The sequence below is a fragment of the Lepidochelys kempii genome, chromosome 3 (genome assembly GCF_965140265.1).
Source record: "Lepidochelys kempii isolate rLepKem1 chromosome 3, rLepKem1.hap2, whole genome shotgun sequence".
In the NCBI taxonomy this organism is placed as follows: domain Eukaryota; kingdom Metazoa; phylum Chordata; order Testudines; family Cheloniidae; genus Lepidochelys; species Lepidochelys kempii.
In genome coordinates this window covers 9,680,415-9,703,333 of record NC_133258.1, presented here as the reverse complement: position 1 = coordinate 9,703,333, position 22,919 = coordinate 9,680,415, and the positions used below count along the sequence as shown (strand labels likewise).

General features: G+C 44.7%; 1 protein-coding gene across 1 annotated transcript in view; it reads right to left on the bottom strand.

Moving 5' to 3' along the window:
• MTMR9 (myotubularin related protein 9) overlaps positions 1-22,285 on the bottom strand; it is a 34,054-nt gene extending 11,769 nt beyond the window's left edge. The window contains exons 1-7 of the mRNA XM_073335672.1: positions 21,359-22,285; positions 18,345-18,453; positions 13,967-14,092; positions 9,030-9,203; positions 6,819-7,036; positions 4,894-5,055; positions 531-672 (exon numbers count right to left, since the gene is read on the bottom strand). Coding sequence (XP_073191773.1) covers positions 531-672; positions 4,894-5,055; positions 6,819-7,036; positions 9,030-9,203; positions 13,967-14,092; positions 18,345-18,453; positions 21,359-21,543 — 1,116 coding nt within the window. The 5' untranslated portion in view covers positions 21,544-22,285. The remainder of the gene's footprint in view (positions 1-530; positions 673-4,893; positions 5,056-6,818; positions 7,037-9,029; positions 9,204-13,966; positions 14,093-18,344; positions 18,454-21,358) is intronic.
• Between the last annotated feature and the right edge of the window lie 634 nt (positions 22,286-22,919).

Sequence of the window (22,919 nt, the reverse complement as noted above, 5' to 3'; positions counted from 1 at the left end):
GTGTTAATATCTCGGCACTGGCAAGTCACTGTTACGTAACTGCACTTTTCAGTGATACTAGAGGTATGCAAGTAATGTCACGTTTCGTCAGACTACAAGAATATGCACTGAAGAGAATTTAGCAGATTATGAAATGACTGATCATGCAAGAAAAACCGCCTGGCTGAGAACACCAGTTGCAATGAACTACAAAGAGCAGAATTATTTGTTAAATTTACAACCGCAGCAGTATCCTTGACATGGGAGAGGGGCTCAGAAATCCTCACATTATTGAGAGATCCCTCTCAGAGCCAATGGGGAAGGATGGCTAGTGCATAATACTCCATTGACAGAAAGCCAATGGAAGACAGGTATCAAGACATCCAGTAACAGTGTCACTCCGATACAGTGTCCAGCCCAATGGGGTCCAACATGTTTGAGGCCTGAGGGTCTATTACAATACACATATTGAACAACAACTTGTGAGCGCCTCAATCTAGCGACAGCCACACGTACGTTTTTCTTAGCGCTAACTAAACAGTATCTCTCACCTGCAGCCACTCTCTCTCAACAAGAGCCTCAAAGCCACGTATGGTCCTGCACTTTGGATCCAAGATGATCTGAGCCAAAGAAGTTATCTGGAGTGTAGAATCAGTTCCTTCAGTCCCGTGAACTAACACTGATGCTCCTTCCCTGAGAGAAAATTCAAGAGAGAAAGATTAGGAACACAAATATGCAAGATGCAGGTAAACCCAGGCTCTCAGTACACATCAGCATAACTGCAATGGGCTTAGACAACATTAGGTGGCTTATCAACCTTCTTTCCCACTCAAACTCACCCCTATCAGGGGGAGGAAAAAAAAATATTGATACTCTTTCCAGCCCCAGATCACAGCGTCATTTATGCTTCACGTCATTTAAGGATTCAGTAGCATTTCTGGCTACGTGCTTTGGGAATCCAGAACATTTGTGTCACACACAGAAGAGTTCTCCCTGGATCCATCAACTTAGGATCCACCCTATTAAATAGACAGTATCCAAAGACTGATCTCAACTCCATTAGAAAAGGGATCAGGAGGCTAAGAAGCTCAGTTAGGCCTCTAGGACTCTGCTGGAAAGAACAGGCTACTTGGAAACCTCTTCAGAATCTTAACAAAGGCCCCCTGTCTTCTTGGGTGTTTGCCGAGCATCTAACACTCCTGATGCTCCTTATTAGGATATTTAGAAGCTACAGCAATACAAAGTAGAACTACAAATGGACGGGGGTAATATGTAAGAGAGGGTTTGCCCTACAAAGGCACAAGAAATATTCTGGTCAATTGCTTAGCTCTGCCTCAGAGCCAAATGTAAGGACTACCACACACCTCTCTGTATAGATGAATCAGAAGACCATAAAGCAAGTGAAAAATCTAAGAAAATTATCGTGAAAGTGGACTAATACTTTACATCAGTGGTCCCCAAACTGTGGGGCATGGCCCCCTAGCAGGGGGGTGCACAGCAGGGCCCAGACTAGACCCCCCAGGGGGCCGGGAGGGAGCGTCACCCAGCCCCGCATTGCCCCTAGCCACAGCTCCACCTCGCCTCCAGGCCAGCTCCAGCCCCAACCCAGTTCCGGCTCAAACCCCAGCTCCACTCTTGCCCCCTGCTCCGCTTCCAGCCCAGTTCTTCCCTCTGTCCAGCTCCGTCTCTAGCCCTAGCTTCTCCTGCATCCCCAGTTCCGCCCAAGCTCTTCTACTGAGACAACCGTACAGTAATGGAGAGGGGACGCGGACAGACTCCATTATTGGTAAGGGGACGGAGGGGCGATGACAGGAAAAGTTTGGGAACCACTGCTTTACATACAGCTAAGATTCCATATGCTCTTCCCCCCCAGCTCCCACTGACTTTGCAGAACAGCTAATCCCCCTGCACTCCGTTCTTTTTATGTTCCGATGCCACACCCACCCAAGGGCCCCTGAAAATCACACCAAGCTCCTCCTTCAAATGTCCTGTGGCGTTATTTACAATGGTCTCATCGCATCTCCCACTCCTGAAACGTGACCAAGTTGGCTCACTTGTGCAAATACCCTTTCAGCTTTTTTTTTTTTTAAAAAGCTAATTGTAGGTTTATTTGTTCATGTACAGAGGCCCAAATTGAGCTATAAACTGTTTGTAAATAAGAGCAATCCATCAAGCAAGCACCAGTGCTGACACCAATTAATTGCTCTGCTGCTATTACGACTTGTTTTGAAGTAGAAAGCAGAGGCATAAAGATGTAGCCCATGTACATGGCAATGCTTTCATCTAGCATTAGCACAGTGTATCCAAAAGGAACTTGGGCAATACAGCTATGAATAAATTAATCCTTATGTATATTTTTTTCAGTTTGCTTTCCAGTAGTTCCAGGCTGAGAGCAACTTCACTACCATTCTCTTCCCCCCTCTCCCAGTAAATGCAAAAGCGAACTAACATGTCCATGTGCTTCCTGTAGAATGACAAACTAGGACAATATGGTTCTGATCTTGCAACTTTCTTGTCACAAGGATGCAAGAGGATGTATGTAGATCTATCTCCCACCATTCCTTCTAAGGGGATTATACACTTCAGTGCAGCGTCCACTCAAAAGTAGTAACTAGCTTCGGAATAAGGTTGTCCGCACCGAAATCCTGGGTTGTCCCATGCCAACTCCCTATAAACTCAGTCTGCTTCTTTTGACTGCTAGGAGTTATAAATGCTCCATTGCACTCAATGTAAAGGAGAGTTATTGGCCTTCCCCATAATAAAATAAGAAGCAAGTAATTGCCATGGTTTGAGGTTTTTAGTGCAGTCCTTTTATCTCATTGTCCAAGACTCATAGACTCAGACTTTAAGGCCAGAAGAGACCATCATGACCATCGAGTCTGACCTCCTGCATATCACAGGCCACAGAACCTTACCCACCCACTCCTGTAATAGACCCCTAACCTCTGGCCAAGTTACTGAAGTTCTCAGATCTTGATTTAAAGACTTCAAGGTACAAGAATCCCCCATTTACTCTAGTTCAAACCAGCAAGTGACCTGTGACCCATGCTGCAGAAAGTGATGAAAACCCACAAGGGTCTCTGCCAATCTGACCTGGGGAAAAATTCCTTTCCAACCCCAAATTTGGTGATCAGTTAGACCATGTGGGCAAGATGCAACAGCCTGACACCTGGGAAAGAATTCTCTGTAGTAATTCAGAGCCCTCCCCATCTAGTGCCCCTTCTCCGACCACTGGAGATATTTGCTAATAGCAATCGTGGATGGGCAATATGCCATTGTAGGCAATCATATCACCCCTCCATAAAAACTTATCCAGCTCAGTCTTGAAACATGTTAGGTTTTTTGCCCCCCACTAATCCCCTGGGAAGGCTGTTCCAGAGCTTCACTCTGATTATTAGAAGCCTTCATCTAATTTAAAGCCTAAACTTGTTGATGGCCAGTTTATATCCATTTGTTCTTGTACCAACATTGGCCCGTACCTTAAAAACTCCTCCCCCTCCCTGGTGTTTATCCCTTTGATATATTGATAGAGAGCAATCATGTCTCCCCCTCAGTCTTTGTTTTGATAGGCTAAACAAGCCAAGCTCCTTAAGTCTCCTCTTGTAAGGCAGGTTTCAGAGTAGCAGCCGTGTTAGTCTGTATTCGCAAAAGGAAAAGGAGGACTTGTGGCACCTTAGAGACGAACCAATTTATTTGAGCATAAGCTTTCGTGAGCTACAGCTCACACATCCGATGAAGTGAGCTGTAGCTCACGAAAGCTTATGCTCAAATAAATTGGTTCGTCTCTAAGGTGCCACAAGTACTCCTTTTCTTCTTGTAAGGCAGGCTCTCCATTACTCTGATCATTCCAATAGCCCTTCTCTGCACCTGTTCCAGTTTGAATTCCTTGCCGGTACATTGAGACATGATGCTGCTAGGTTTATTAAATGCCACATCTCAGTGGTTTCCTGCCATTTTCTTAACCAAATTGAATTACATTTCAGACCACAGATTTGCACAGAGCATGTTTTTTCTGTTTGCAAAGAGGAGACGTAGATCCTCTGCGATGGGAGAAAATAGGCCCCTTCCCAAACAGCTGTGAACAGGCCACTGCTACATTTATTTCTGCTCACCTAGATAACAAATACACCAGAGGACATTTTTATAAAAGGAAAAAACTTGATGAAGAGAGTGAAACTCTTTTATGAGGAACGACTCAACAAAGACATCTATATCTATATCTATATCTATATCTATATCTATATCTATATCTATATCTATATCTATATCTATATCTATATCTATATCTAGAGAGAGAGAGAGAGAGAGAGAGAGAGAGAGAGCTTGGTTAAGTGACAAGTTAGAGTTGTTATGATCCTTTAAAAGAAGGGAGAAAAATTGCTTAGGTTGATAGAAAGTAAATTTGGCTTGAATATCAAAAAAATGGAGATATATTAAACTGTGGGAAAGACTCCAAAGGAAATGATGGAAGCCCCATCGCTTTAGTCATTTAAAATTAGACTGAGTACTGGACTAGCTCAATGGAAAGGATGTTCATAGAGTAAAGAATGTGTACACATTCATGATCGAAACAGGATCAAGTTTAACTGTCCTGTAATATGTTGTCACAACAGTAGTTCTCGTGTGTAAACTCTAGTTTAACTTATTGGCGATATAGGTTAGACTGGGCAAAACATTAGATGACACAGAAAGCAATCTTGACTACATGACCGATTGTCCATCCCTAATTGTTATGATTCCTCATTCATGCTTGTACTAATAAAACCTAGACCTGGCCTATTAGAGAGCTGCTCCTTAATGGTGGTGATGAAATGGTGTCTTGCGTGGAAATAAGCAAGAAAGTATTCAGTAGTAAAATACTGTAGCTGCCTCCGAAAGGAATATTTAACAAGCAGCACCACAGTTAGGATTTACCTGTCAATGCACTGAGCAGCCAGACAAGCCGCAGTTAGTATCTCTTTAATGTGAGTCAGCCAGTTGGAGGCTTCCAGCTTACTAAGCCAACGGTCCATGTTGTGCGATTGATCATTGCAAGCTTCCACAAGTTTGATGAGGCTTTCCTGCAGAATGTTATACCTTTGGGGAAAGCAAAGATTATTTAGCCCATAAGCAATATTACTGAAGCTATTAGACCTTGCTCACTCATCCATAAGATCACCAGTCAAAATACAGATTTAAACACTAATGCTTCAAGAGAGGTTATGGTAAGAAGCATGACTTTAATAAAGCGATATTCTCTTGTTCAACAAATCTGTTCTTATTGTGAAGGAGTCACATTTTAGCATCATGGAAAAATATCAGTGCTTAAACTGGAGCAATTCCACTCCTTAAAAGGCATGTTCTGCTCTGAAATGTCCCGATGAAAAAAACAGCACTGTCTTCCTTAATTTACCTGCACCCTGTGTGTTTTCTGTTATATCCACGGACTTTGCTGACTAAGTAAGTTTTTACTACTTTTTATTCCAGATAAACATGGCTGAATCAATACTGGTATGAAAAAGCTGGATTCCAGTCCGGCACATACTGCAACACACTTACTAACCAAGTTCCAATTGCAAAATCTTTATTATGGGTGCTGCAGAAGACAAAGAGTAGCAAGAAAACAAGTCTTTACTTGTAAATTAAGAAGATGTGATCTGGAGGTCATTGAGAAAAATACAGAACCCCACAGTGCCATTTTTACAGAGTCACTTTCAGACTACAACCGCACTAAGACAGACAGACTGACTATGTACACACAAAGATAAACTGAAAAAACATTTACAGGATCTTATGACTTCCATTTGCAAGACTTAGCAAGCTGCATGCTTTAGGTTGAACTAAATGTTTCTCTTTGATCCTCTTCCTGCTATGATATCTTAAGGCACATTTAAAAGTTACAGATCTACTGACCATAAGACATTTAAATGTCACATGGCCTAATACCTATTGTGAGAGAGAGAGAATGAATGTGGTGGTGGGGAAGTAAGAGGATGGAGGGGTGTGGGGAAGAAGAGAGCATATTACGATTTGATATAAAAGATTTGGTTCCAAGAAATTAATAACCAGAGATAGCAAAATGAACTTGAACCTTTAAAATTTTTGTTTAGAAAGGGGCATATAAAGTAAAATGCACCAACACTCAAGCCTGTCTGTAAAACCATCAAGTTCAACTGCTCACAAGAGTTGTAAAAACATGGCAGCAATTCATAAAGGTTCTAGTCACTCCCTTAGTTCTCTAAGGTCATGCCTACCCTGGGGTTTTGGTTTTTTGCTCTCGTGTAGCTACGATAATGGAGATGTACTGATGCAGGGTCCTAAGCCAAGATTCTTAAGAGATCAGCCTTTTGCACTGTGCAGGTGGACTGTGGCCACAAGTGGCCAGCAAGGAATTTCCCTGCCATAGGGCAACTCCCTGCTAGTGTAAAGCTACTGCAGCCAGTTCCTGCACCAGTTAATAGCTCTATACCCCTGACATAAGTTGGGGGAGGGAGTGTAGCTCTGTTATGCCTATCCTCCACTGGTGTAGGATACATTAGGAACCCTGTACCAGTGGTGTGACTCAAAGCAGCTGAGAGGTCTCAAGTCTCACTGACCCAGAGAATCAGGGAACCATAATCAGCTCTCTGATGACTGCCCGCCTACCCCCAGTCTGCTGCACGAAGCAGAGCCCAGGCACAGGTGAGAATCTGGCCCCTGGTGTTTCCAATCAGGGGAAGCCGACACTTTTAATACCAGCAGAACACATCTACACTGGGGGTTAGCAGTGAGGCAGCTACACTGGTTCAAGAAAACCCAGTTCCTCGAGGCAGCCTGAAAGGGGCTATGGGGTTCCCTGAAGGCCCTCTTATTTCACTTACCTCTCAACAGATTTGTGAATTCGCCTCCACTGAGGATACTGCACTTCCTGCTCAAAGCCGCCTCCTTTGGCTCTGGCCTGCTGAGCAACATTCAGGGAACGGGTATCAATGATGTAGCCACGCTTTCCTGCCCTCAAGGTGGCATTAATAAGCGCTGCATCTTCCTTACACCGTCTCCCATTAGTACCTGTGAGAGGCTGGCTGCTCCGCATCATTACCTAGGAGAAAAAACAAAGCATCAGCTGTTAGAGACGGGGAGATCCATTAGATTGTCTAGTCTGGGCCCCTGCCAGTGGTGTATTCTAGGGAGCAATCCATCTGCTAGTGCTTCGGCCAGTTTAATTCTACACATTGTTAAAGGAAAGTGGAAGCCCTGTTCGTTAACATCACTGCAGGGATGGAACTGTTTAACTGCTTATTTCAGCCTTCAAATACCTCTTCCAGTAACTTCAGGATCCAAGTCAAAATTGCCCCTTTAGTTCCTCCAGGGACTTGCACCAGACTTCTCTCCTCACTGTCCTTCCCACTCTCTTATCCTCTTAGCATTTACCTGGATAGTTCGGCTGTTGAAGTGGCCACAGAGCTGTCTTTGGTAGAGTCTGCTATTTGAAAAAGCCTGCCCATATCACTCTACCTTTCTTCCCATTTCAGCTGCAAACCCTTGATTTCCCCTTGCATGCAACTGCACCCTTCAGTTTCTTCCTGTCTTTTTCATTACCCTTATGATTTCTAGCTTCTTAAAAAGTTATTATTCTGCAGGCCACTTTGCAGTAGAAAGATCCTCACACGGCCTCCTCAGCTTTCAGTTCATGATTCCCAGCCCCTCACTTTCACAACCTCTGACCCCAGATTCCTGCTGAAACTTCTTAATGGACAAACATTTGAAGGAGGGTTTTATTTTTAACCTATAACCAATACTGTTTTATAACATTTTAGTCAGCTATGTAATACAAACATGTTCCCTAGTAGTAGTTTTATTCAGTGGTTCTGGAAAGACCAATAAACCAGAGCGCCACACTTGTTTAAGATAAGGCTTCATGGAAGAAAGCTTTATCATCTGTAAAGTCTATGCCATAACACTAGTACAAGAGACAGCTGAAAGCGTGAGCGTGATGAGTCAATCAACATATCTACTGACGCCCACAGACTAGAGCAGGGTGTAGCAGTGCATGACAGAAGGCATTACCATCAGAAGTTCAAGCATTGCAACTTGAACGCTTCAAACATACATGTATTAAGAGCAAAAATCTCGGAAATATTTCCCCCCACCCACCCCAGCAAAGAAGAGAACGGAAGCTCCACAGTGACAAGGAACAGCATGAGCTACCTAACTCCTTCACTGGGACTGATTTGTCAACATGTAACTAGTTGATGATTTAACTCTAAGCCTGGGCAAAAGAAGAATCACAGGAAGTACTTATGTTGGATCAGACCAGTGTTCATCTAATCCAACACCTTGCCTCCAACAGCACGCAGTACTAGATGCAAGGAATCACATAATAACCCACCTACTGGGTACATTTCTTTCTAATCACAAGCAGTTAGTGGCTGAGTCAGAGAGGTGTCAGAGCCTCAGATTCTGACAACTTAAAAGTGGAGGGGGTCCGTGAGACAGCGACAGAATTTGCTGCTCGTTAAAGGTGCCACATTGACAGGCCTGGAGAACAGAGTCCTCTGCTCACTCACAAAACAGGTGCAGTGTAAGCAGACGCAGTGCTAGATTCTCACACACTGTGCCTCTATCATGACCCAGATGGACCACATCTCAGGGTGAAAAGGATCATGCAGTCTCTGTGGGCCGTTCAGTCCATAGCCAGTCGGCACAGCTAGCCCAACAAGTGCCAATTGTGGAGGTGTGTGAGCAGGAGGTGGACATCTCTCTGCTGAGAGATGACTCATTTCCTATCTACTACTGAATAAATGTTAGACAACGTTTCAGTCACTACCAGTCTAGATTGGCAGTCCTATATTCCAACACCTAGAGTTGCCCAGGCTCTCTTGTTTACATATAAACGGCTATGAAAAGACGGTCTCAGAATAAGCTGGGTGGTGATAGGGAGTTAACATCCTATAAGTTGCATTGAAAGCCTTCAGAATATGTTATTTTTCAACAAATAGGGCAAAAGATTTCTGAAGAGACCTTTATATTTTTTGACCAGCCCAAGAAAACCAACTCCTCTTAAGTGCCCAAAGCACTCAAACAAGACTTACCATCCCATTCTTCTTATGATAATAGCTTAGAACGGGGAAGCGGCCACCATGGCGAAAGGTTGCAACTCTCCGAAGGGCCTCATCATCAATTGATTTTGGGACAGTGACAGCTGGTGGGTAGGAGGGGCAGACAGAAAACTCCTTATTGACATAGCTCAGCCGCCATTCAGTCGTCTGGAAAAGATACAAGAGAATGTTTTGTTGTAGTAGAAAATGAATGCTGTAGTTTTAGAAGGAAATGTTAGAAAGCCAAGAAATTCTAAGTTAAAACTACAAAAAAAAAGTTATAAAATACCATCTGAAAGTCTACAGACAAGGTCACTTAGATTTTTGGTTTGTCACTTGTGCCTCACCCAGAGCCAGGAGACAATTCCTCCCCGCACCATCCTCTCCCCCCAAAAAACAATTATGCAACTGCACTAATGAGCACACTTTTACAAGGCAAGCCAGTGCTGCCAAAAATTGATGTTTGCTATTTTTTTTTTAAATCAGTGTCATTAGCCTCTCTGTAATGAGCACGGCAGTAGAATTACCTACAGATGCAGTCATCTTTAATCCCATATAAAGGGGATTCCAGCATTTATCAATCATGTGAACTCTCTGGGACAAGGATATAATACAGGTCTGCAAAGGGGCCTTGATCTAGGCCTCTAGATAATACTGAAACACAAACAGCATCAACTGGTGCCCCCACCGCTACCACGAGCAATAGCAACTGTGGGAAGTTTTAGCAAGTTTCCCAATGCAGACCAAGCCAAAGAGACTGAAGGTCCATCTATGCTTGAAGATTGAACTGTTTCGGAGGTTAAATGCAGTAGTTTAACATTTGTAGCACTGTTTTCTCCTTCAAAGGTTTGCTATGTCCCCAAGCTCATGTAAACCAGTATGCTGACTCCACATACAGCACTCCCTGCAACAATTGCTGTACTTGGGCACTGTGGGTCTCCCAGTGTACCTATCTCTCATTTTTGCACAGCTCCCTGAAACTGAGATTTGTGACAGAACTGCTAAGTACTGAGAAGATACCGAATTCACGCTGGAGCGAGGCGTCTCTCTGCTCAGCAAGCCATATTTTTGACAGAACTGGCAATGCAGAAACTGCTGAATATCAGGGGTCAGACACAGCAACTGAGAATACAGTAGGCAGAGAATAAAGGCCCCTTTTACTGAAGTCTATGCTAGAACCACTAACTGGTCAGGAGATAGGAGGGCTCACATTGCAGCTTCATACAAGCCCAGCTCAGGTGCCTGTTGGCTATGGACCTTTATCACTTTGAATGCCATGTTTGGACCAAGAATAATACTTGGTGGATCAGGTCATGCTGGAGGCCTGGGATAAGAACCAATGGCTGCAGAACTTTCAGATGAGCAAGACCTCTCTCTCAGGGAGCCTGCCCCGACAGTGGAATGCCAGGCCACCCCGACCAGAGTTAATCTATGGGAAAGAGGGTGGAGGATGCACTACTGAAGCTGGTAACCCCAAGCGATAAATGCTCCGATGGGGTTGGGAAACCCATACTGGGGGCTGCTGTGAATGTCTTGCACTATGAAAAGATTGGCTGGGCAGGTGCAAGATGCCCGAAAAGCAATAAGAGGTTTTTTTGTTTGTTTGTTTTTTTCTGTGGTGGCAAAATAGATGGCAAGTATTGTGTCCACCCAATCCAGCAGAGTATCTCAATCAAAAAGGCAACTACTGCATATTGACACAAGCCCTTGAGGATCACTGGAGTCCACCACGCGGACGTTCATATAAATTGGCCTGGAATTTGCTTTGACTACAACGAACGTCAAGTTTATTTTCAAAAGTAGCAGACTGGCAGCCAGATAGCCTGTGGAAGGATCCTGACAAAAAGAGGCGTCTGCTGAAGAGGAATGGCACTGCTGTTGTCTAGGTCTCCTTTGCTATTGTGACCTGCTGTGTTATGTGTAGTACCTCTGCCTGATGGTTAGAATGGACCTTAACTATGTTTCACAAACAAATATGGTTCCAATCTGTAGTCAAGTTAGGAAAAAGCCCTATTCAGAGAATCATGGAAGATTAGGGTGGGAAGAGACCTCAGGAGGTCATCTAGTCCAATCCCCTGCTCAATGCAGGACCAACACCAACTACAACATCCCAGCCAGGGCTTTGTCAAGCCAGGCCTTAAAAACCTCTAAGGAAGGAGATTCCACCACCTCCCTAGGTAACGCATTCCAGTGCTTCACCACCCTCCTAGTGAAATAGTGTTTCCTAATATCCAACCTAGATCTCCCCCACTGCAACTTGAAACCATTGCTTCTTGTTCTGTCATTTGCCACCACTGAGAACAGCCGAGCTCCATCCTCTTTGGAACCCCCCTTCAAGAAGCTGCTATCAAATCCCCTCTCACTCTTTTCTTCTGCAGACTAAACAAGCCCAGTTCTCTCAGCCTCTCCTCATAAGTCATGTGCCCCACTCCCCATATCATTTTCATTGCCCTCTGCTGGACTCTCTCCAATTTGTCCATATCCCTTCTGTAGCGGGGGGCCCAAAACTGGACGCAATACTCCAGATGTGGCCTCACCAGTGCCGAATAGAGGGGAATAATCACTTCCCTCAATCTGCTGGCAATGCTCCTACTAATGCAGCCGAATATGCCGTTAGCCTTCCTGGCAACAAGGGCACACTACTGACTCATATCCAGCTTCTCATCCACTGTAATCCCCAGGTTCTTTTCTGCATAACTGCTGCCTAGCCATTCGGTCCCTAGTCTGTAGCAGTGCATGGGATTCTTCCTTCCTAAGTGCAGGACTCTGCACTTGTCCTTGTTGAACCTCATCAGATTTCTTTGGGCCCAATCCTCCACTTTCTCTAGGTCACTCTGAACCCTATCCCTATCTTCCAGCGTATCTACCTCTCCCCCCAGCTTAGTGTCATCTGTAAACTTGCTGAGGGTGCAATCCATCCCATCATCCAGATCATTAATGAAGATGTTGAACAAAACCAGCACCAGGATCGACCCCTGGGGCACTGCGCTTGATACCGGCTGCCAAATAGACATGAGGTTACTTAATTTATTGTAATGAGGTTACTTGTTTGCATGTACCTCTCTCTGTAAACATGTTTGTCTCTGCATGTTTCAAGTTTTCTCTTTCAACACAAAATATTCGGGTCTTTAGCCAGCGGAAAGTGGTGTTTGTTTCCCATAATGTTCACACAAAGACATCAGCTATATATTTCATTGACTTAAACCTCGTCTACACCTAAAAATTAGAACGACCTAGCTACATCATTCCCTGCGCACTGTAGTTAGGTTGCCCTAACCCCCCACCTCCAACCCCGCTGTGGACAAAATTCTTCCATTGACCTAGCTCCCACCTCTCAAACAGGTGGATAAACGACATTGATGGAAAAACCCCTCATGCCGATGCAGGAAGCGTCTACACTGCGGTGCTCAGCAGCACTGTAGCTATGCCACAGTAGCATAGACATACCCTTAATTCCATCATTTAGCTGTAGAACTTGCTGTTGTGATGGATTCATTGGAACAGTCCTGCATGGTAGAAACTTGACAAGGATGCTGCTGCCCTGTACATCACCCTCCCGAGACAGGATCAGTAGTACACATACAGTCTATGCTATCAATAAATGACAGCAGATTGCAACTTGTAAATTGCTCCATCTTCTTTGAAGCAAGTTTGCATTACATGTTCTTGCCACAGCATCCAAGAGGACTCAAAACAAGAATATGTTGCAATGTAGCATGACTAAGCAACACTTCCGCTAAATTTCTGGAGTGCTGTCCTTGAAGTGTACTGTGACATTTTATTACAAAGGCAGGATGACGTTCTATCAATCAGTTTTACATGAATACAATTACACATGGGATACACACTCCTGGGGCTCTCCAGAAGCTAAAAGCAAGTTAACTGACATGGAAAAAATGGATCCATCCACAGGAGCCTTGTCTACACTACAGGTCCGTTATGGTTAGCAGTGGCTCGGATAAACTGGCGGTAGTACTGGTGGGATTTTTTTTTGGTAGATTTCCCCATTGCAAATAAGGCTTGAGACAGTTTAGAACAGGGGTGGTCAAACTGTGGTTCGTGAGCCACATGTGGCTCTTTTACAGTTAAAGTGAGGCTCGGAGAGCCCACCCCCGCCACCAGACTTGGGGGAGGGAGCTTGGGACCTCTGCCTTGCAGCAGGGTGCTAGGCTAGGGGCTTCTGTCCAGCGGGGCAGGGGGGGATCTTGGGGCTTCAGCCCCACGGGCCATGCTTGTCAGGGCTTCAGCAGGAGCATGGCTGAAGCCCCAAGCCCCGGCAGGTGCCTCCTGCAGGGCTGATGCCCCGAGCCCCGGCAGGCACGCCCCAGCTCTTGAACTTCTGAAGATTGTGGTACGTAGCCCAAAGGATCAGTAAGTTTAGCCACCCCTGGTTTAGAACTTTGAGTGAAATGGGTGGAAATAAACACAAATTCCTGAACTGCGGCTAGCAGAAAGATCTTTAGAGACTAACATTCCAGTCCCTTCAATTAAGGGCTGAAAAACCACCTACATTTCAGCTCTCCAAACCCAGGAGAACTTGATTCAATTTATTCCCAAGGACAAACCAGCAATTTTTTTTAAAAGATATCCTGGCTTCTTTTATATGTAAGGAAAAAGGGAAACGCCTCCTCCCACTCCCCACGTAACTTTGCAGGTCACCTTTAAGCAGATACTTAAAAACCCACTTGCACATAGTAAAGAATAGGTGCCGAACAGCCAGCCCCAAGAGCACACAGGTTATTTTTGACCCATGAAGAGTTTTCATTTTCCACCCACACAGGGTACAGCTGGTTTCACTAAGGGCTCCGTCCTACACAGTGCTGCATGGAACAGCTCAGACGATATGCACATATACATTTGGCAGGATAAAGCCCCAGGCGATTGTGTGGTTCTCTCTGTATCGCTACAAAAATTCCTGATATCCAACTTACTACCGAACTGAGAAGTTCGAACTCTCGCTCAGGCAGGAAGGAGTGCCAGCCATCTTCGACAACTTCAAACATGGGCCGGTAAAAGAAGGGATACATTAGTGTGACAGAATCCAGGGTGGACAATGCCTGTGGAAAAAAATGAAGCGTCAGTTTGTTCGCTTAGGTGACCTTTCATGCCAAAAATGTCTGTACAATGTTCCCGTCTTTTAGTTTTGGCAATACAATTTGGATTCAAAGCTTGTGTAGAACATCTGTATTGAGACTCATCTTTTATTTAATCTTACACAAGGGTCATGGTATTTTGCAGTAGCTGGTCCAAAATTCTGTAACCTCCAGTCGTGATCCTGCAGCATTCTGAGCTATTCCTGTCATATTTATTTGGTAAGGGTTTCTGCAGAACAGGCATAGCAGCGCAAGCTTCTCTAACATGGGCCACCACCAATGTACCTCATCTCTGAGACTAAGAAGACAGTTATCTTATCACGGAGGCAAAGGATTGAACAGACAAGAAATAAATTGTGGGATGGCTATAGACCTCTGTCTAGAGTGGCCTGAGATCATCAGCTGATTTCACAGGGCACTGAACAGCCAGATGGTAACAATAATTGTCCAATACCAGGCCGGACTAACTAGTGCCCATATCCTATTACCAATTTGGAACCACCTACTAAACTGCCATGGTTCCCATCTTTATTTTTGCTCATTTTATTGTACTGCCGTGTAAAATAAAGTAGGGTTTGCTGAGGCCGTTTATGCTTTTAACGCAAAAAGGGCAAAAACTTTTGATGAGAATTTAAAACAACTAACAAAATCACCCAAAGCACAGGACTTGGTGGTCAACTACATGGACATCTGTTGGGAATATAATACAGCAGGGCAAAGATTATCCAACAAGTTCTTGGCATGCTCTCGAAACAGCTTTTTATTACAGAAGGTAGAGAAAGCAATTAGGGGAGAGGCTGTTCTAGATTTGATTCTGACTAAAAGTGAGGAGCTGGGTTGAGAATTTGAAGATAGATGGCAGCTTGGGTGAAAGTGATGATGAAATAATGAGTTCATGATTATAAGGAATGGTAGGAAGGAAAAGAGCACACTAAAGACAATGGACTTCAAGAAGGCAGACTTTAGCAAACTCAGAACTGGTAGCAGCAAGTCTAAGAGGAAAAAAAGAGTTCTGGAGAACTGGCAGTTTTTTAAAGGGACATTATTAAGGGTGCAAGAGCAATCTATCCCGGTGCATAGGAATGAGAGGAAGTATAAGAGACCACCCTGGCTTAACCAGATCTTCAATGACCTGAACCTCAAAAAAGGGTCATATAAAAGTGGAAACTAGATCAAATTACAATGGATGAATTAAAAAAAAAACCACCCCAAAAACCCCTATCACAAGAATGTAGGGACAAAATAAGAAAGGCCAAAACAAAAAATAAGATTAAACTAGCTATGGACATGAAGAGTAACAAAAAAACATTTTACAATTACATGAGAAGCAAGATGAAGACTTAAGTCAGGGAAGGCTCATTACTCAATGAAGAGGGAAAGACAACAGTAGAAAACACAGCAATGGCTGAAGTGTTAAATGCCTTTTTTGTTTCAGTTCTCACCAAAAAAACATTAGCGGTGATTGGACAACTTAACGTAGTGAACATCTGTGTAAATGGGGTAGGATCAGAGGCTAAAATAGGGAACAAACAAGTTAAGAATTACTTATACAAATTAGATGTCTTGAAGTTGGCAGGGCCTGACGAAATACGAACTGGCTGAAGAGATCTCTGAGCTATTAAGTGTTTATCTTTGAGATCCAGTGACTGCAGATAGCAGAGTTGCCAGGTGACTGGAAAAGGGCAAATACTGTACCTATCTATAAAGAGGGGAATAAAGACAACGTTCAGCTTAACTTCAGTACTCTGAAAGATAATGGAAAAAACAAACAATTTGTAAGGACCAAGAAGAAAATAAGGTGATAAGTAAGAGTCAACACAGAGTTATCAAGAACAAATCATGTCAAAGCAACCTCATACCCTTCTCTGACAGGGTAATAAGCTTTGTGGATAGGAAGCAGTACATGTGATGTATCTCGTTTTCAATAAGGCTTCTGATACTGTCTCATAAGACCCTCTCTAACAAACTAAACAAATATAACCTAGACAAATCTATTTTAGATTGAGTGCACAAGTGGTTGGAAAAGTATATTCAGCGAGTAGTTATTAATGGTTCACAATTAAGCTGGAAGGGCATATCAACTAGGGTCCCGCGCGGGGGGGGGGGGGGGGGGGATGGAGGGGAGAGGGAGTGATCTGTCCTGGTTCCGGTTCTAATCACTGTCTTCATAAATTATTTGGATAATGGCTCAGAGAGTACACTTATAGTCTGCTGACAATACCAAGCTGGAGGGGTTGCAAGTGCTTTGAGGGACAGGATTAGAATTCAGAATGATATTGACAAACTGGAGAAACGGTCTGAAACAAACAGGATGAAATTCAATAAGGACAAAAGCCAAGTAGTACACTTACGAAGGAATAATCAGTTGCACAAATACAAAATGGATAATGACTGCGTAGGAAGGAGTATGTCAGAAAAGGATCTGGGGGTTATAGTGGGTCACAAACTAGTATGTGTCAAAAATGTAATACTGTTGCAAAAAAAGCAATCATCATTCTGGGATGTATTAGCACAAGTGTTATAAGCAAGACACAAGTAGTAATTCTTCTGCTCTACTCAGCATTGATAACTCCTTAACTAGAGTATTGTGTCCAGTTCTGGGCACCACACTCTGGGAAAGATGTGGACAAACTGGAGAAAGTCCAGAGAAGAGCAACAAAAATGATTAAAGGTCTAGAAAACATGATCTATGAGGGAAGATTGAATGAACTGGGTTTGTTTAGTACGGAGAAGAGAAGATTGAGGGGAAAGACATCATAGTCTTCAGATAAGTAAAAGGATGTTATAAAGAACAGGGTGATAACTGGTCTCTTTAACCACTGAGGACAGGATAAGAAGTAATGGGCTTAAATTGCAGCAAGAGAGATTTAGATTAGGAAGTTTTTCCGAATGTCTAACTGTAAGGGTAATTAAGCACTGAAACAAATTACCAAGGGAGATTGTGGAATCTCCGTCACTGGATGTTTTTAAAAACAGGTTAGAGGGACATCCTCGCCGCCGCATCCCACAGCTCCCATTTGCCAGGAACTGAACTGCGGCCACTGGGGGGCCGTGCCTGCAGACGGCCAAAGTAAACAAAATGTCTCGCGTCCCACCAGTAAATTACCCCGATGGACCGCGTGCCGAAGGTTGGGGACTCTTTGTCTAGATAATACTTAGTCTTGCCTCAATGCAGGGGACTGGACTAGATGACCTACAAGTGTCCCTTCTGGTCCTACATTTCTAGGATTCTATGGTTCATTTGATACTGTCCTGCAGAGCCAGTTATTGGAACTAGAAGACAAGGCACAGCTTGAGAATATAAACTAAATTTATATAATTAGCCTGAAAATACACTGTAAGTCAAGTTAATTGCTATAATTTAAGGCACAGTGTAATTTAATTGCAGTATAATTTACCTAACACAAAGTTAGTAGGACACACAAAAGCACTCCAAGACAGATGTATCTAGAACACTTGTGATGCTTACTTGCTTTCTGAGGGTATTTCCCATGCAATGTTACTCCTAAGGGTTACATTTGCAAAACGGTACAACAGAAGTATGGAAACAAGAGACTCATTAAACAGGAACACAGTCAAGGGAACTCGTTTTAAATAACATTCACCCGTCTTAGTAAAAGCATTTAGTTATGTTACTTATTCTTTGCCTGTTACTTAGCTTAGACAAATAAAACTAGAATAGCCAGCTTCACTTTCTTATTTTCATGTACGAGCACAGTTCTGTCATGTTTGGGAAAAACCAAACACTCTGGTCAGAGGTTTAATTAAAAAGGGGAACTATATTTTTGCTAGTAGAGTGAAAAAAACCAAACATACTTCATACAATTACTCTTCCAACCCAAATGAGTGATTTTATACTCTCTGTTCACCTCCTAAAACAGTCTGAAGCACTCTACGTGGCAATAAGGATTTACTGTATTACTATAATGTCCACTGGGTTCAGTTATGTGATTGATTTGGGGGCCATACAGGTTCCCTAATAAGAACTCCCTCACCTGGGCTGCTTCTATCATCTGATAAACATGACTATCAAGATCTTTCTCAGTAACTTAAAATTAAAGCTTAGTTTTTACCCTACTAGAAACCCACATTCTGCCAGCCCCTTCTTCAATTTCTTTGAATAGCTGTTCGTAGTTAAGGTCTGAACAATGCTTTGAAAATATAAGTGTTATGGAAGTGTCATTTATTACTATGAGTAAATATTAAAAGCTCTTACCTCAATAGAGCTAGCAATGTTCAAACACTCCTCCATTCCGGGTATATCCAGTTGAATAATCCTCAGATCTTTGCATTTTATAATGATGGTGCCTAATGAGCCAACAAACCTGCAGTGAAAGATACAGTATGTTGAACTATGAAGAGAAATAGCCTCTATGGATGTCCAAATTCCTAGATAAATATACACAGGTCTTCCAGCAGCGCATACATGCAAAATAAACGACTACTTATTGGGGCTTTATCTGCTCTACATTCTTTTAGAAAAGATGTGCTATTCAAATCTTTCAGCAAGATATGTTCTTACGTAACTAAGTTACTTGCTAATGCTTTAAGGTACGAATCTCTTCCCCATGTGCCTCTATAAAAGAGAAAGGAAGTATTGGTTGCCTGGAAAAAAAATGGGTGTGCCCTCTTTTTGCTTCTGATGGTGGTACGTGGATATGTATGTGTTGAGGGGGATAGAAGGTTAAAGTGTTTCTTCCTGATTTCTAACGTTTAGAAAACAAACAACCCCCACATCTCAGGTATTTCAAGTATGAGATTTCCTGATGTTCCTAGAAGATACAGACTGGGAGCTCTCTGATCCACTAACTGAATGCACAGAAGTGTTGAATCTAACAGATTTTTTTTTGAGTTAATAAAGGTTAACTACAAAGACAAAAATGTTTCACTCTGACTAAAAACTACTTTCCCGCTCAATTAAACAGGTTTCACTTGCTTGACATCTACAAAGTCATAACTGTACTAGGTTCTCCAGTCCTCAGAGTCTTCCAGGAATAAGATGCATACAAGCCCTTAATATTTAATGTAAAAACATGCAGAAAAAGGTACCTATTAAAAATGCCTCAGGTGTTCCTTATGCAGCAGAAAGAAGCGTACATTTTGAATAAATAAAGGGTTTGTTTCCTTCATGTTAACTAGCAAAAAAACCCTATTGCTGTTAAAAATACAAAAGATGGAAGTGAGTAGGAAAATAAGAGCAGGGAGATAAATATTCAAATATCTCACAGAGCATGAGGGTGTTAGCAGAAGTTGACAGGGTTTAGCAAGACAGACATGGAACTCAGTTGTGCTGTAGCTCACGAAAGCCTGTGCTCAAATAAATTGGTTAGTCTCTAAGGTGCCACAAGTCCTCCTTTTCTTTTTGAGAGTAGAGAGAGTTATATACGTGGGACTCAACGTAAGTGGTCTGGGTAGATTTGGTAGCTTGGGTTAGTGAGAGCCTGGGAATCACGACTCTGGGGTTCTACTACGAGTTCTACCCAGCTGGGTGTGGCTTTGATCACCTGACTTCACTTCTATTCCTCGGTTTCCCCATCTGTAAAATGAGCATATAGTGGGTATCTTCCTCAGAGATCGCTTGGGAAGCAGTCCGTAAGCAATGTTTACAAAGACGATAGATTTTTAGAAAAAAGGTGGTACTGAAATATCAACTATAGTACAGTCAGCCTGATAGTCAAACCGGGCCAGTTTTCTTTTGGCATGCCTTTCCGTTTCATCCTCACAGTTCACGGCGGGTGCCATTTGTTGACAGCTCAAAGTGGTCCTTGAGGAAACGCAGGCCATAGTAAGCAGCACAGGTAGTAGAGCTGTAGTTGCCTGGATACAGTACAGCCGTCTATGTGGGATGAGTAATAGGTTTTTGGCCAACACCCCCTCACTATATAAACGCTGAATTGTAACCAAACCAGACAAAATTCAGTGATTTGGTGTCAGAATTATTTCTTCTAAGCCATTATTTCAGCTAAAAAAAAAAATATTTTCTTCACTCAGTAGTCATGACTGTTTCTCCAGCACTGAAGAATTGCTAGCACTGGGATAAATGGATGGAACAGCTGTCCAATTTCAGTGATGATCCAATACATGTATCTGTATGCCCTCCTGCACTGCTATTTCGTAACTTCCTGCAGTAACAGTTAATATACTAGTGGGGCTGTTTTTCCTCTCTCTGCATTTCCTGAAGCATACTGACATCACCAGTGTCATTAAAGACGGATCTTCTCCACAATGAGACCAATAGGCCATATGCTTCAAGAGAGTCGCTCATGAAACGCAAAAAGCCAACACAAAAAAAAAAGCAGCAGCTTTGGCACTCATGCCACAAAAAGATTATGAAAAACTACCAGCCTAAGTACAAACATCTCTCACCCATCCTTATCACAATACAAAATACTGGATTTTACTTGGTCATCAGCAAGGCGGGAGGACGGAATTTTATAAGCCTGCTCTACTAGCACATTGGTTTGTCTTAGGGTCATCACTATATGTGAACTAAAGGAATGCATGGCTGGGACTATTTACCAAACCCTACAGAACGGCATACGTTGTAATCCCTGTTTTTCCTCCCTCTCCAGCAGGGAACAAGGATATTTAAGAGGTAATCGCTAAATGGATCAGGTGGAATGGGATGGAATGGCTCAGTGATGGAGTCTATACTGAAGTACAGTAGCCAACATTCCTCAACTTTATCAAGCCACACGATGAGAGAGATGTAGGCATAGTACCATTGCACTGGTCCATGTATGGCAGTGTGGCCTCATGCAGACAGTACTGGACAGGGTCTCCAAAGATATGGGTTCTATTCCTGGCTCTGCCTTTGGCCTTGCTCTGCATCTTGGTCAAATCGTTTTGCTTGATGCTTACAGCCTTTCTAAAGTGCTTTGAGATCCACAGATGGAAAGCATTATACAAAAGCTAAATATTACTGAACTGTAGCCCCTTTCATTAATGCACTTTGCAAACGTCAGTCATCCCAGGAAGGTAGGCAATTATCACCCTCATTTTCCAGAAGAGGAAAACCAAGACAGAAGTGAAGTAACTCAACTAATGTCCCAAACAGGACTAGAATGCAGCTATCTTGGTTCTCAGTCCTCTATTTTAATCATTGGGCTGCACTCTCCTCCAGACCTAGAGCTAAACCCTTGGATTCCTGCCACCCAATTCTTCACAGGGCTTCTTCCCATCCCTTACAAAGAGGAGGAATTAGATGGGGGCAAAGAAGGGGAAAAATACCTTTTTTCAATAGAGTCAATGTTTGAGTGCAGCAGCCACAGCTCCTCAGCATTGTCCTGGCGCCGAGATGAGAGGATGAGGTGATGGCCAGTCAAGCATAGTGTCCCTTCCACTGCTGGGTAGAAGGGACGGTGGAGGACCACATTATCTGCTCGCGGTGTCTTGATTAGCTCTGCAAACTCCATGTTTCTCTGGGGTTGGTACAGGCCAGGGAATGACCCTGGCAACTAACTAGCTGGGGGGTGGGGGGAGAAAGCCCAACTCTCAGCAGCACCAGTACCTCCTGTTTGGGGCCAAAACGGGGATCCACGCAATCCCAGGGATCTTCCACAATTGCTGGTGCCAGCCGCTACCAGGGAGCCAAAGGGTTGGGGAGGGTCATAACTGAAGGGGCGAGTCCCAGCTCCCACCTTAGGAGTGAGGGAGTCACGTGCCCCACTCCTGGGGGGGGGGTCTCCAGGGAGGAGGTGGGGGGGAGGGGAGGGAGGGGGTGTCACAATCCCACCTCTCTGTGGAGGGAGGAGGAACAGGATCCCGGGGGGAGGGGGCGGGGGGAGGGTGTCACAATGGGTCCCAGCTCCCAGGGCAGCTCCGGGGAGGGCAGGCACGACCCCTGCTGGGGGAGGGGGGGTCCCTAACACCCTGGGGGGAGGGGAGTCACAACCCCAGCTCCTTGGGGCTGGGGGGGGAGTTGCTCTCACAGCTCCCAGTAGGCGAGGCCCCCTGCGGGACGCGGCAGCCCCGCCCTGGGAACGGGGAGCCTGGCCCGGCTGCAGCCCCGCCCCGCCCGGCCGGCTCCGCGGCAGTAACAACAGCAGGAAGGAAGCCCCGTCTTCATGGCCCATACCCCGGATGGTGGGACACAGACCGGGGGGGGCGGGGAGCTGGACCCCACGTGCTCTCACAGGACCAATCCCCGGCCACCTCCCGCTGGTGAGGGCGGAAGAGAGACAGGCACCCGGCCCGGCCGAGCGCCGGCCCCTACCGGAAGTAGTTCCCCACAGAAACGACGCGGCGCGCCCCCACGCACCCCAGCACATCTGTTCCGCATCCAAAGCGGCCTGCCGTACACTATTCAGCGCCACGGGGAGCGGGGGCTGCTGTAACCCCACGGGAGGAGGGCGGGGGCTGGGGAGAGTAAAGAGAGCGGCGGGACCGAGGGTCCGTGCGGGCGACGTGCGGGGTGGAGGAGCCAAAGGGGGTGGAGCTGAAGGAAAGGGAGAGGGATGAGGTGCTCGGGGGGAGGGGCTGAAGGGGTGGAGCTCAGGGGTGGGGTTGGCTGAAGGGAAGGGGGAGGGGCTGAAGGATGAGGTGCTCGGGGGGAGGGGCTGAAGGGGTGGAGCTCATTGGTGGGGTTGGCTGAAGGGAAGGGGGAGGGGCTGAAGAATGAGGCGCTCTGGGGGCGGGGCTGAAGGGGTGGAGCTCATTGGTGGGGTTGGCTGAAGGGAAGGGGGAGGGGCTGAAGAATGAGGCGCTCTGGGGGCGGGGCTGAAGGGGTGGAGCTCAGGGGTGGGATTGGCTGAAGGGAAGGGGGAGGGGCTGAAGGATGAGGCGTTCAGGG